Raw genomic sequence first — 15,766 nt, forward strand, 5'->3', positions numbered from 1 at the left:
CCCCCGTGGATGGGTTTGGGGGGTGTTGGGGGTAGAAAGGGAAGGGAGGGGGCGCGAGGAGGAGGAGGAGAAGGATGCGGCGGGGGGAGGAAGGAAAGGGTGGAAGGGGAGATGGAGGAGAAGCGCTCATTGATCAGGGAGAGGAAACAGCCGCGGTAATGGATCGGGGCAGGGAGAGGGGCATCGATCCCTTAATGGAAGCGAGAAAATGGGAGCGAGGGGAGAGGAAAGAGAAAAAACCCATTAAGGGACGGGGAGAGGGTGAGCGGCATCCAGAGGGGATGGACAGGACCCCAGGGATGGACACGGCCCCGGGGATGGACAAGGCCCGAGGGATGGACACGGCCGGAGGGGATGGACACGGCCCCAGGGATGGACACGGCCCCAGGGATGGACACGGCCGGAGGGGATGGACATGGCCGGAAGGGATGGACACGGCCGGAAGGGATGGACACGGCCCCAGGGGTGGACACGGCCCGAGGGATGGACACGGCCGGAAGGGATGGACACGGCCCCAGGGGTGGACACGGCCGGAAGGGATGGACACGGCCCCAGGGGTGGACACGGCCGGAGGGGATGGACACGGCCGGAGGGGATGGACACGGCCGGAGGGGATGGACACGGCCCTGGGGATGGACACGGCCGGAGGGGATGGACACGGCCCCGGGGATGGACACGGCCCCAGGGGTGGACACGGCCGGAGGGGATGGACACGGCCCCGGGGATGGACACGGCCCCAGGGGTGGACACGGCCGGAGGGGATGGACACGGCCCCAGGGATGGACACGGCCGGAGGGGATGGACACGGCCCCGGGGATGGACACGGCCCCAGGGGTGGACACGGCCGGAGGGGATGGACACGGCCGGAGGGGATGGACACGGCCGGAAGGGATGGACACGGCCCTAGGGATGGACACGGCCCCGGGGATGGACACGGCCCCAGGGATGGACACGGCCCCAGGGATGGACACGGCCGGAGGGGATGGACACGGCCCCGGGGATGGACACGGCCCCGGGGATGGACACGGCCCGAGGGATGGACACGGCCGGAGGGGATGGACACGGCCGGAAGGGATGGACACGGCCGGAAGGGATGGACACGGCCCCGGGGATGGACACGGCCCCAGGGATGGACACGGCCCGAGGGATGGACACGGCCCGAGGGATGGACACGGCCCCGGGGATGGACACGGCCCCAGGGATGGACACGGCCGGAGGGGATGGACACGGCCGGAGGGGATGGACACGGCCCCGGGGATGGACACGGCCGGAGGGGATGGACACGGCCCTAGGGATGGACACGGCCCCGGGGATGGACACGGCCGGAGGGGATGGACACGGCCGGAGGGATGGACACAGCCCTAGGGATGGACACAGCCCTAGGGATGGACACGTCCATAGGGACAGGGACAGGACACGTCCATAGGGGCTGGACATATCCATGGGACGGGACACATCCAGAGGGACAGGGACTGGGGCAGGAACAGGAACAGGAACAGGGACAGGACACATCCATAGGGACAGGGACAGGACGCATCCAGCGGGGTGGGACACACCCCGAGGGACAGGGACAGGCCACATCCATTGGGTCTGGATGCATCCATAGGGACAGGATTCATCCGTGGGGTCAGGGCCGGGTCACATCCATAGGGACAGGGCCACATCCCAGGGACGGCCCTGTCTCCCACCCCAACCCCCTTCCTTCTCCAGGATTCCCTCCCACCCCTCCCCAACCCCCTCATCCCGCTCATCCCTCGGCCACGCGGACAGGGGGGAAAAAAACCCAACCAAAACCCCAAAACCCCCCCCCCAAAAATCCCCCAAAACCCAGGAAACCCAAGGCCCCGCCGGGCTCTTCCCGGTGCCCACCCCGCTCCCGGTTGCCGGGGCCGCTCCCGGCTGCCAGGCCGGGGTGATGGATCCCGGTTTCTGGCAATTCCCGGTGCCCTTTTCCCGCAGAATTTAACGGGAAGTTAACGCGCACCGGAAGCTCCGGCCCTAATGGGGCCGCGGCGGCTCCCAACGCCGCATACAAATGTCCCTGTCCCCAAGATTTATGGATCTTTTCCCTCCTGGAGCTGTAAACAAGGCAGGAAAAATAAAAATAAACCCCCCAGTCCAGCCCTGGGAGCCTGGAAAAAAAAAAACAACCCCGCGAGGAGCGAATTTCCCCGGGTTTATTTTGGATTTTTTTCATTATTTTGGCGCTTTTTTGGCGCTTTTTCCCGGTTTTTTTTCTCCCCCCCCCCCCCCCCCGGTGGAATTGGGAATTTTGGAGCGCGGAGAGGAGAATTCCCGCCTGGATCGGGGGTTTGGAGGGGGAGGATGGGGATGGGGATGGGCCGGGGGAGCCTCGGCGTGAGGGAGTTTTTAATCATTTCTGGGGGTTTTTCCCGGTTTTTTCCCAGCCGCGGCCGCTGCCCCCGGAAGGGATCCCGGCTTCCCAAAAAAAAAAAAAAAAAAAGGGAAGAAAGGGGAAAAAAAAAAAAAAAAAGAAAAGAAAGAAATCCGAGACGCAGCCGGGGAAAAAAAAAAAGGGAAGAATTTGAGGGAAAAAAATCGCTTTTTCCGCCGGAACCGCCGCGCTCGGGAGAGGAGCGAAGGAGCCGCGGACTGGGGCAGAACCGCGAGGATTTGGGAAAAGATTCCCGAGCAAAAATTGTAAATTTTGAGCTCCGCGGGCCGGTAGGTGAAAAGTGGGATCGGATCCCGGGAAATTGGGGCCCTGAAAGGGGAATTTGAAGGGATCGAAAGGCCCGAAGTGGAAGAAAACAGGAATTGAATGCTCGGTTAAGTTTTTAATTTGTTTTATTAAATCTCTTAATGGGTTTTTTTTTGGGAATAATGTTGAATTTTGGGGCAGATTTGGGAATTTTGGGAGCGGGACTTTCAGCCGTCCCTGGGTGTATTTTGATATCTTTATCTCCTCTTTGATTCGCTCATCAAATCTGATTAATATGAATTTATTTCGTGTTTATTGTTCATGGCGTTCGGCCAAATATTTTATTATTTCGTGTTGATTGTGTTATTGCATGAATTTCATAGATGAAATCTTTTATAAATGTTTTTATTTTCAGTATTTCCATTCTATTTATTTGATGTTATAGAATGTGTATTATGAATTATATATATTATATTATAGATTAGATTAGATTACATTACATTATATTTATAATACTATATACTATATTATTATATATTATATTATTATATATTATATTATATATTATTATATATTATTATATATTATTATATTATATGTTATTATAAGTTATTATATTATATGTTATTATATTATATTAATTATATTATATTAATTATATATTTATTATATATTATTTATATTATATTACATTATAGATCACATGTTATAAATTATGAACCACACATTATAAAGCATATATCGCGGATTAGAAATTGTACATTTTCCGGTAAATATTGCGAATTACACGTTTTATGTTCCATTTTGGAAATCATCGATTTTAGGTTCTGTTTTCAGAATTCCGCATTTTGGTTCCATTTTCCGCCTCGCTCTTTCCGCTTCTCCCGCAGTGAAAGAGCGGCTGAATAAAGAAATGAAGAAATGAAAATAGAAATAGGAACACACCAAGCAGGAATTTTCTCGTGCACGAATCCCAACCCCAAAAATCACCGGAATATTCCAAGGCGAGGTGAAAATTCCCGGTTTTTCCCTCCCTTCCCACGCCGGGAGCTCCCGCTCGCCTCCCTCTGCTCCCGATTCATTTTTGTTTAAACCCAAAAAGAACCGGGAAAGCTCCGCTGGGGACCCCGGGAATTCCCCCAAATCCCGGCCGGGATTTTTTGGGATGAGCCCTTCATCCCCCGCGCTCCGAAATCCCGTTTCCCGCCGGTTTTTAGGGAAAAAAACCCCTAAATTTGGGGAATTCAAGGCCGGAAAGCGCACGCGGGCTCCGCTCGGAGATTCCCCAAATCCCCAAAAATCCCCCCAAATCCCAACCGCAGCCCCCGGGAGGCTGTGGCGTTAATTAAGGAGCCGCTAATGAGCAGCGGCCTCGCTCCCGCCGGGATCCTCGGGAATTCCCGGGACGGGGGAGGGACCCCGGGAACGTCACCGGGGGCCGGGACGGGACCGGGGGGGGCCCGGGCCGCGCTCCCTTCTTAATTCTCTTAATTATTTGATTGCCTTAATTCCGTTAATTCCTGCTCTTTCCTAATGATCTGTTTCTTCTGCGCTGCTCTTTCGTGGGTTTGTTCTTTTATTGTTTATTAATTTGGGATTTCTCGGTTTATAAGGGATGATTTCATTATTTCATCGCACCTCCTCTTGCCGAGCGCTCTTTATTCTGTATTGGTTAATTAAATGTTATTTAATGTAATTATTGTCATGTGCACTGTTTCTAATATACATTCTATAATTATATGTTATTTAATTAAATATTGTTTTCACCCCCCCTTTTATTAAACATTATTGATTATATATTAATTGATTATTTATGTCATTATGTTCTATTATTTATGGTTCTTAGCCTTTAATTGCCATTTATTATTTTATTATTATTTCTTCAATAATTATCTCCTGGTTTTATCGTTGCGTCATTTCCCTTTTAATTCGAATATTTTAATTTAAAATTCTCCCTTCTTTTACACCTTTTACCATAATTTCCTATTTTCTTGTTATTTTAGTTTTGCTGCCGCTCCTGTTGCCATGGTTACTTGTTATCGATGGTGATTATTGATAATGTTATTCTTTCCGCGTTAATAATAATTACTGCTATCAATATTATTGTAAATATTATTATTATCAATGTTATTGTTGTTATTCTTATCCTTATTAATTTTATTAATTTTGTTATTATTAATAATTAATAATAAATTATTATTATTATTGGGTGGTATTATTATGTTATTATTAGTTATTATCATTCTTTTTTCCCCCTAAAACTTCCTCATGAAGACTTCCCATGATTCCTCCTGCTTATTATTCATTATTATTAAGATCATTATTATTAATAGAATTCATTATTCTCCGCTTGAACTCTGCACAGCAAAAATCCCGCAGCTTTTCCGAAGGAAAAAAACGCCCGGATTTGGGAATTTCGGGGGGCGGGGATGGAAAAAAGGGCTCGGGGGGGGCTCAGCTGGGGGGACTCAGGTGACCCCAAAATCCCTGGGGGGGCTCAGGTGACCCTAAAACCCTTGGGGGGGTCCCAGGTGACCCTAAAACCCTTGGGGGGGGCTCAGGTGACCCCAAACCCGCCTGGAGGGGTCCCGGGTGACCCCAAAGCCCGCAGGGGGCTCGGCTGGGGGGTCCCGCCCGGCCCCAGGTGGGCGCAGGGGGGGTGGGGGGAGCACAGGGGCCACTGCCAGGTGTGCCAAGGGTCACTGCCAGGTGTGCCAAGGGGCCACTGCCAGGTGTGCCAGGTGTGTCACTGCCAGGTGTGCCAGGTGTGCCAGGTGTGCCAGGTGTGCCAAGGGGCCACTGCCGGGTGTGCCAGGTGTGTCACTGCCAGGTGTGCCAGGTGTGCCAGGTGTGCCAAGGGGCCACTGCCGGGTGTGCCAGGTGTGTCACTGCCAGGTGTGCCAAGGGGCCACTGCCAGGTGTGCCAAGGGGCCACTGCCGGGTGTGCCAGGTGTCACTGCCAGGTGTGCCAGGTGTGTCACTGCCAGGTGTGCCAAGGGGCCACTGCCGGGTGTGCCAGGTGTCACTGCCAGGTGTGCCAGGTGTGTCACTGCCAGGTGTGCCAAGGGGCCACTGCCAGGTGTGCCAGGGGCCACTGCCAGGTGTGCCAAGGGGCCACTGCCGGGTGTGCCAGGTGTCACTGCCAGGTGTGCCAGGTGTGTCACTGCCGGGTGTGCCAAGGTGTCACTGCCAGGTGTGCCAGGGGCCACTGCCAGGTGTGCCAGGTGTGCCACTGCCAGGTGTGCCAAGGGGCCACTGCCGGGTGTGCCAGGTGTCACTGCCAGGTGTGCCAGGTGTGCCACTGCCAGGTGTGCCAGGTGTGCCACTACCAGGTGTGCCAGGGGCACTGCCAGGTGTGCCGGGTGTGCCAAGGTGTCACTGCCAGGTGTGCCAAGGTGTCACCGTGTTCCCTGTGCCACTGCCAGGTGTGTGGCACTGTCACTGTGTCCCCTGTGTGCCACTGCCAGGTGTGTGGCACTGTCCCCTGTGCCCCCCTGCCCAGGCTCGCTCCGGTGCCACCGCCCCGTGGAGCGCACCTGTGCCAGGGGTCACCGTGTCCCCTGTGCCACACTCAGGTTGTACCCCTAGTACCACCCCCGTCCCCAGCTGTGACCCCAGGTGTGACCCCAGGTGTGACCCCAGGTGTGCCCCAGGTGTGACCCAGCTGTGTCCCAGATGTGACCCCCAGGTGTGACCCAGATGTGACCCAGATGTGACCCAGCTGTGACCCCAGGTGTGACCCCAGATGTGACCCCAGCTGTGACCCCAGGTGTGACCCCCCCCAGATGTGACCCAGCTGTGACCCCAGCTGTGCCCCAGATGTGACCCCAGGTGTGACCCAGCTGTGACCCCAGCTGTGACCCCAGCTGTGACCCCAGGTGTGTCCCCAGCTGTGACCCAGATGTGACCCCAGCTGTGACCCCAGAGGTGACCCCAGGTGTGACCCAGGTGTGACCCCAGATGTGACCCAGATGTGACCCCAGATGTGACCCCAGGTGTGACCCCCCCAGATGTGACCCAGCTGTGACCCTCAGCTGTACCCCAGATGTGACCCCAGCTGTGACCCCAGATGTGCCCCCAGATGTGACCCCAGGTGTGACCCAGCTGTGACCCCAGCTGTGACCCCAGAGGTGACCCCAGGTGTGACCCCAGGTGTGACCCAGATGTGACCCCAGATGTGACCCAGCTGTGACCCCAGAGGTGACCCAGGTGTGTCCCCAGCTGTGACCCCAGATGTGACCCCAGCGGTGACCCCAGAGGTGACCCCAGGTGTGACCCAGGTGTGACCCCAGAGGTGACCCCAGCTGTGACCCCAGCTGTGACCCCAGCTCTGATCCCAGGTGTGTCCCCAGCTGTGACCCAGGTGTGACCCCAGAGGTGACCCCAGGTGTGACCCCAGCTCTGACCCCAGCTCTGACCCCAGGTGTGACCCAGGTGTGACCCCAGGTGTGACCCCCAGATGTGACCCCAGATGTGACCCCAGATGTGACCCCAGATGTGACCCAGGTGTGACCCCAGGTGTGACCCAGATGTGACCCCAGCTGTGTCCCAGATGTGACCCCAGGTGTGACCCAGATGTGACCCCAGATGTGACCCCAGGTGTGACCCCAGCTGTGTCCCCCGCTGTTTTACCAAAATTCCGCCAAATTTGGTCCCTTTTCTGTCTCGAGCCGCCTTTTTTAGGGCAGGAAAACGAAAATCCTTAATTAAGACCATCCCATAAATCCTTAATGAAGAAAATCCCATAATCCTTAATTAAGAACATCCCGGGGGGCCCTGGGGGCTGCGGGCCGAGCCCAAAACATCCCTGAACCTCCAAAAGCTCCTCAAAATCCACCTCAAACCCCCTCGAAATCCACCCCAAACCCCCTCGAAATCCACCCCAAACCCCCTCAAAATCCACCTCAAACCCCCTCAAAATCCACCCCAGCCTCGAAATCCACCCCAAAACCCCTCAAAATCCACCCCAAAACCCCTCAAAAACCTCCCCAAAATCCCCCCAAACCTCCCCAAACTCCACCCCAAAATGTCTCAAAGCTCCCCCAATCTCCTCCAAAATCCCCCAAACCGTCCCAAAATCTCCCCAAACCTCCTCAAAATCCCCCAAACCTCCCCAAAATTCCCCCAAATGGCCCCATTGCCCCAAACCTCCTCAAAATCCCCCCCAAATGGCCCCAAATTGCCCCAAACCTCCCCAAAATCCCCCCCAAATGGCCCCAAATTGCCCCAAACCGCCCCAAAATCTCCCCAAACCTCCTCAAAAGTCCCCAAACCTCCCCAAAATTCCCCCAAATGGCCCCAAATTGCCCCAAACCTCCTCAAAATCCCCCCCAAAATCCCCCAAACCTCCCCAAAATCCCCCCCAAACCTCCCCAAAATTCCCCCAATGGCCCCAAATTCCCCCAATCCGCCCCAGATCCTCTCCCGGGGGTCACGACTCCCCCAAATCCCCCTTTTTTTCCCCAAAAAATTCCCTTTATGTCCCCTCCGTCCGGGCCGGGGTCACGACCGGAGCCACAAACGCTTCCCGGGATCTCCTTTAAACCTTGACAGAATTTGGGTGGATTTCAGGAATTTCGGTTTGGTTTGGGTTTTTTTAAATCTGGAATTCTCCTTTCCTGAAGGATTCGCCTCCAAAAATTACCTGGATATAAGATTTTGGGGGAGAAATGGGGGGGGAAAAGGGAAAAAATCGAGGATTAAATAGGATAAAATGGGAGGGGGGGGGGAATAGGAATAAAATAAGGAAGAACGGGGGATAAAATAGGGATGAAAATAAGAATAAAATTGGGGGGAAAGAGGAGAAAAAGAGGGAAAAAAGAGGGGGGAAAGAGGGGAAAAAGAGGGAGAAAATAAGAATAAAAAAGAATAAAATAGGAATAGGATAGGAATGAAATAAGGATGAAATGGGGGTAAAAAGAGATAAAAAATAAGAATAAAATGGGAATAAAAGAGGGATAAAATAGGAATAAAATAAGAAAAAATAATAATAAAATAGGAATAGGATAGGAATGAAAAAAGGACGAAACGGGTAAAAGAGAGAGAAAAATAAGAATAAAATGGGAATAAACGAGGGATAAAATAGGAATAAACCGGGGATAAAAGCGCAGAGGGGGGATCCGAACCCAGGGGTTTCAAGCGGCCATAAAACAGCTGGAAAAGGTTTCAATTTATTCCCAAGAAATAAAAACCTGTGGGGGTTCATCCCAAATGTTTGGGGTCCCTGGGGCTGCCCCTGCCTTTATCCCTCTCAATCATCCCGAAAAAAGCGGGGGGTTCCTTCAGGATGAGCCCTCGAAACGCCGGGAAAATATCCCGGGAATAAAAAACTCCCCCAAAATCCCGGGTTTTTGGTGAAAAGGGGGAGGAATAAATGGAATTTCGGGAGAAATCCGCCTTTTCCTGCGGTTTTTGTTCCCAGGGAATTGGGAGTGGAGGGGAGAAAGCGGCTTTAAATCTGTGTTTAATAATAATAATAATAGTAATAGTAATAGTAATAATAATAATAATAATAATAATAATAAATAAATAAAAATTAATACTACTAATAATAAAATTAATAATTAATAATAATCATAAATAAAAATAATAATAAACACTAATAATTAATAATAATAATAATAATTTTTAAATCCTCGGGAATTCCCGGCTCGCGCTCCCGGCTTTTCACTCCCTGATTGCGCAATCGGGGAATTAATTGGGAATAAATTAAGGAAAAGGGATGAGGCTCGGGAGGGAGGGAGGGAGGGAGGGGGAGGATTTTGAGGCCGTAAATTCCGACCTTCCGGGATGAGCCTTTTCCATCAAATCCCTAAAAAAATCGGGGTTTTGATGGAATTTTTATTGGGATGGAGCTCTTGGAAGTGGAGGCGCCTCTCCCTCTTCTTTCGGGGCGGTTTTTGCTGTTCCTCCCCCCCCAAAACTGAGGCGTTCTCCCAAGGAAAAAGCTGGAATTGCCTTTTCCTGCCTGGAATTGCCTTTTCCTGCCTGGAATTGCCCCAAAATCGGGCGGGAAGGGGCGGCCAGGGCTGGCTTTGAGTGGCAGCTGTCAAAAACCAGGAGGAAGAAATTCAAATTAAATGATAAAAAAGGAGGAATCCCGAGGAGGTTTTTTGGCAGAAAGAACGAGGGATCCGGGAGTGGAATTGGGGCAGGAAAATCCTTGGGAAGAGGGGGGGGAAAAAGCCGAGGAAAAAGGAGAAATCCCGAATTTTTTGAGGGGGGGAGGCGATGAAATGTCCCCGGAGGGGTCCCCTCCCCCCCTTTTCCCGCTGCTCCATCCCAGCTTTTCCCGGGAAATTTCTCCTTGGATCAGAGAGAAAAAAAATCTTAATTAAGGACGAGGGGAGGGAAGAGGGGGATGAGTTTTATTGATTGATTGATTGACGGATGGATTGATTCTTTTTGCTTCCTCCTGGAGGGAAAAGTCACCCCAAACCAGCCCCGAAATTCCCTTTTTCCTTGGGAAAAAGAAACAACCCAAAAAAAAACCCCTCAAAAACAATTCCAAAAACAATTAAAAATTTAAAAACCAACCGGAAAATCGCCCCCAGAAAAACCAAACCAACCCAAAATCGGGATAAAAACAAAGATATCTCAAAAGCCGCCAGAGGAAAGCCCTTAAAAAATTAAACAGAGCGCAATAATAAATCCCCAAATGTTTGGTTTGGGGCCGGAATTAATCACGGGAAGGGTTGGGAAGAGCAGAAACCCCGGGATAATGATCTGGGAGAGGACGATAAATAAAAGTTGCGCTGTCAGGGCCGGGGCCAGCCCGTAACTCACTCGTTTAACCCCGGGCGCGTGGGTTTGGGCTTTTAATTCCAATTAAAAACAGCTCCGAGGGCCGCGAGGAAATCCCTGGAAGGAGCCGGCGGGGGAGAGCCCCGAGGGGACGGCAAGGACGAGAGAAAAACACCCCAAAAAGGGCAAAAAACCCAACAAAAATGGGCAGAAAGCCCAACAAAAGGGACCAAAAAGCACCAAAAATAGACCAAAAGCAGCAACAATGGGCAAAACTCCAACAAAGGGCAAAAAACCCCCGACAAAAATGGACAAATAAGCACCAAAAATGGCAAAAACCCCACAAAAATGGGCAAAAACCCCAGCAAAAGGGACCAAAAGGCACCAAAAATAGACCAAAAGCACCAACAATGGGCAAAACCCCAAGAAAAATAGACCAAAATAAGCACCAAAAATGGGCAAAAACCCCACAAAAATTGACAAAAAAGGACCAAAAATAGGCAAAATCCCAACAAAAAACGGACAAAAAAAGCACCAAAAATAGACCAAAAGCACCAAAAATGGGGCAAACCCCAACAAAAATGGACAAATAAGCACCAAAAATGGGGGGGGGAAACCCCAGCAGAAATGGGCAAAAAACCCACCCAAAAATGGACCAAAAAGCACCAAAAAATGGCCCAAAGAATTGGACAAAAATGGAATTTTCAGCGCGGCGAGAACGCTCTCCCCGAGCTGAGCTCGCTGGGAGCGCCCCTGAGCCTCTCTGGATCGGTTTTTTCCCGGTTTTTCCCCGTTTTTTCCCGATTTTCCTGCCTTTTGGGCGGCTCAGGAAGCTCCTTCTGGCCGCCCGCGGGTGTGAATTTAAGGAGTGGCCATTCCAGCCCCTGGACACAAAGAATTCCTCGCGTTCCCTTCCCCATCCCGGATTTTTATTGCCCTTTAAACCAAAGGATTCCAAACCCCGGGTCCTTCCAGGAGAAACTTCAAGGGGAAAGAAAGGGAGAGAAAAAAGGAGGGGAAAGGCCCCAAAATTGACCTAAAATCAAGGAAGAGGCGGAAAGAAACTTCCCGGGAACTTCAAATCAAAGTGGAGCCGAGGGAGATAAAAGAGGAGATAAAAAGCGGGCCGGCCTCAGATGTTTGGGGTTTATGGCCCAATAATCCGGGAAAAGGGAATTGTCCCGGCCCTGGGAATTGTCCCCGTGCCGGGGGGAGGGGACAGGGAATGGGACAGGGATAAGGAACGGGACAGGGATACAGGGACGGGAATGAGCCACCTCTGCTGCCCCGGGGCACAATGTCCGTCCTGGGATCCATCCCTGGATCCATCCCTGGATCCGTCCCTTAATCCGTCCCTGAATCCCTCTGTCCAACCCGGGATCCATCCCTGGATCCATCCCTGGATCCCTGCATCCATCCCGGGATCCATCCCTGAGTCCAGCCCTGGATCTGTCCCTTAATCCGTCCCTGAATCCCTCTGTCCATCCCTGGATAGATCCCTGAATCCCTGAATCCACCCCTGGATCCATCCCTGAATCCCTCCCTGAATCCCTGAATCCACCCCTGGATCCATCCCTGAATCCCTCCCTGAATCCCTCTGCCCATCCCGGGATCCATCCCTGAATCCACCCCTGGATCCATCCCTGAATCCCTCCCCGAATCCCTGAATCCCTCCCTGAATCCCTGAATCCATCCCTGAATCCCTCTGTCCATCCCGGGATCCACCCCTGGATCCATTCCTGGATCTGTCCCTTCATCCCTGGATCCTTCCCTGCATCCACCCCTGAATCCATCCCTCGATCCCTGCATCCATCCCTGTGTCCGTCCCTGGATCCCTCCTTGGATCCCTCCCTGGATCCCTCTGTCCACCCCTGAATCCGTCCCTGAATCCGTCCCTGAATCCATCCCGGATCCATCCCTGGATCTGTCCCTTCATCCCTGGATCCTTCCCTGCATCCACCCCTGGGTCCATCCCTGGACCCCTGCCCGGATCCATCCCTGAATCCATCCCTGAATCCATCCCGGGATCCATCCCTGGATCTGTCACTTCATCCCTGGATCCTTCCCTGCATCCACCCCCGGATCCAGCCCCGGATCCATTCCTGGACCCCTGCCCCGATCCCTGCTCGGATCCCTGCCCGGACCCATCCCCGGATCCATCCCCAGACCCCTCCTCGGATCCCTGCCCGGATCCATCCCCGGATCCATCCCCGGATCCCTCCTCGGACCCCTCCCCGGACCCATCCCTGGACCCATCCCTGGATCCCTGCCCCGATCCCTCCTCGATCCCTGCCCCGATCCCTGCCCGATCCCTGCCCGGACCCCTCCGCCCTCTCCCGGGGTTCATTTCCCACCTCCACCAAAGCTCTGCCCTCATTCCCTCCCTTCCCTTTCCCCCTGGAAAACCCATCCTGACCCCGCTCCCAAACCTTCCCGGAGCTCCCTCGCTTCCCTCCTTTCACCTCATTTTCGCTTTGAATTAACAATTTCTCCCCCGTTTCAGGTCCTTTTAAACTTTAATCACCCAAACCCATTTCCGAACGCAACAACCGATCCAATTCCCATCGTTTTTTCCCTGGAATGGGAACCACTCACATGCTCGGGGCCGCCCTCCTGGACCCGCCGGGAGCCGGGATCCCCTCTGGAATTAAACCCGGGACAGAACTTTGGCCGCCGCTTCACCTTTTCCCCTTTTTCTCCCCTTTTTTTTGGCCGCGCCGGGGGACAATGCCCCAAACATCTGCCCCCACCCCCCTCCTTTTCCCATCCTCATCCCAAAAAACCCCACAAAGCCGCGGCTCGGTGTCCCCGCCGGGGACAGAGGGGACATCCCCGGGTCGCGAGGGCTCGGGGTCACCCCGAGGGAGGCACAGAAAAGTTGCCCTTTCCGTGAACCCTGCGCGGCCCAACCTCAATCAAAGTTGGGATCTTTCACCCTTTTTTTACCCTTTTCAGCCTCTCGGCGTGGAGGCGTCAAGGGGCTGCAAAAGGCATCGGCTTTGGGGCTTTTCTTTGCCCCTTTTTTCCCCTTTTTTTCCTCGGTTTTTTCCTCCCTTTTTAATTTTTTTTTAAATTTTATTTCGCTTTTTCCTCTCCTTGCCTCGTCGGTTTTCCCCCAATTATTTCAGGTTTTTTTGCCTTTTATTTCCCCATTCCCCCCTTATTTCTCTTTTTCTCTCCATTTATTTCCCCTTTCCCCCTTTTATTTTGCCCTTTTCTTCCCCAATTCCTCCACTTCTTCCCCCTTTTTTCCCCTTTTCCCCCCACAAATTCCCCCTTTCCCCCCCTTTATTTTTTCCACTTTTCCCTTTTTTATTTCCCTTTTCCCCCCCATTTTTCTCCCCTCCTGGAGAAAATCCCACATTTCTCCTCTCCCCCCGCCCCCCCCCCCCCCGTCCTGGGATGGGAAAAAAGGGGGAATTCAAGCCCAAAACTCCAAAATCCCCTCCCAAAAAGAGGGAAAATCCCCCCTGGGGCGTTGCTCCTTCCTCCCCACCCTCCTCCTCCTCCTCCCGGAGCTCTGCCCCCACCCCCGAGCAGATTTTGGGGGATTTTCAGGGCATCCCTCCCCTCCCAGAACCTTTCCCTGTGGATTTTCTCCCTTTTTTCCAGCATTCACCCCAAATTTCTCCCTCCCTGGTGCCTTTTTCCCCCTTAATTTCCAATTTTCCCCCCTTAATTTCCAATTTTCCCCCCTTAATTTCCATTTTTTCCCCTTAATTTCCCATTTTCCCCCTTAATTTCCCATTTTCCCCCTTAATTTCCAATTTTTCCCCTTAATTTCCCCTTTTTTCTCCTTAATTTACCATTTTCCCCCCTAATTGGCCCATTTTCCCCCCTAATTCCCCCATTTTGCCCCCTTAATTTCCCATTTTCCCCCTTTATTCCCCCATTTCCCCCCCTAACTCCCCCATTTTTCCTTGGATTTCCTGCCTGGATCAGAGGATTTCAAACCCACCCAACCCTTCCCCCCTCCCCCCCCCCGAGCTCTGGGTGCTGATTCCCGCTGGGATTTCGATTATTTTATATTTTTAATTCTATTTTTTTTTATTATTTTCTTTTAGGGCCGCGGTTTCTCTGCCTTCCCCCATCTCCTTATGGGAAAAAAACCCCCCCAAACCCCAAATCCCAAATCCCAAACTGGCTCCCAACATTTTCCCTGCTCCAGGGGAGGAGATGTTGGGATGTTTCCCCAGGAGCGCCAACAATTCCCGGTCCGGTTTCACCTCCTGGCGTTGATTCCCCTCAAAAGGGGAGGGGGAAATGTTAAAAAATAAAAATAAAAAGGAAAACCCGAGGAGCTGAATCCATAAAATCCCCGGGATTAAGGGAAATCCGCTCTTCTCTCCACAGACGCATCACAAAGGAGGCGAGGCCGCGATTGGTTTCAAACGCGGGGGGGAAATAAATTTTAAAAAAATGGGAATAAACCCCAAAAAAAGAGGCTGGAAAAGCCTCTCCCGCCTGGAATTCCGCACCCCGGGGCTGGGAAAGGGGGGAAATTCCAGCGGGCCTCGCTCTGGCGGCGCCAAACTTCCCAAAACAAGGCCAGAATTCCCAAAAAAAAGGCCAAAATCCCCCCCCAAAAAGCCAAAACCCCCCCCAAAAAGTCCAAAATCCCCCCAGAAAAGCGGCTCCTCCTCTTGCTCCCCCTTCCCTGCCCCGCCAGGGAAACCTCGAGGCCGGAATTGGGGGGGATTTGGGATTTTTCCCTAATTCCCTCCCCCCTGGTGCCAATTCGGTGCCTCCAAAGGGCGGCAGCGATTAATTAGAGTTATTAGCGCCAGGACTGCCGTTCTTCCCATTATTATTATTATTATTATTATTATTATCAATTTAACAGATTTTTTTCCAGCTCCTGGCAAAATCCGCGCCGGAGGGAACCGCAGCAGGAGGGGAAATCATTGCAATTATCAGCAATAATAATAATAATAATAATAATTAATAATAATCATTTGAAACCCCCCCCAAGGCCGAAGCTCCAGGGAGGGAGAGGAGCCAAATCCAGGGAATTTTCCTCCGGGGTGGGAAAGGGATCCACGAGGCGCCCCTGGAATCCCCAAACCCCTTTTATTCCATGTTTTTGCCCCATTTTTACAGTTCTTGGGGGGGGAGGGAGGGGGGGTGAAATTCAGCGGGCAAAAATCTGGAGTTGGGCGCGACTTTAAACTCGGCTTAAAGTTAATTTTAGTAGCGCGGGGGACCCCACGCGTTTTATTGAGCTGATTATTATTATTATTATTATTAATGATTAATTGGATTAATTGGATCCATTCCGTGGGCTCGGGAGGGGGATTTGGGGGCTCGAAGCAACGCACCAGACAGGAAAATAAAACTAAATTCACACTGAGCGCTTTTATT

At 52.3% G+C, this 15,766-nt stretch overlaps 1 protein-coding gene across 1 annotated transcript in view; it reads left to right on the forward strand.

The window, feature by feature from the left end:
• The first annotated feature begins 2,538 nt into the window (after positions 1-2,538).
• NABP2 (nucleic acid binding protein 2) overlaps positions 2,539-15,766 on the forward strand; it is a 15,296-nt gene continuing 2,068 nt past the window's right edge. The window contains 2 exon segments of the mRNA XM_048327600.1: positions 2,539-2,685; positions 3,487-4,228. Coding sequence (XP_048183557.1) covers positions 4,196-4,228 — 33 coding nt within the window. The 5' untranslated portion in view covers positions 2,539-2,685; positions 3,487-4,195.

The sequence above is a fragment of the Corvus hawaiiensis genome, chromosome 24, assembly GCF_020740725.1.
Source record: "Corvus hawaiiensis isolate bCorHaw1 chromosome 24, bCorHaw1.pri.cur, whole genome shotgun sequence".
Classification (NCBI taxonomy): domain Eukaryota; kingdom Metazoa; phylum Chordata; class Aves; order Passeriformes; family Corvidae; genus Corvus; species Corvus hawaiiensis.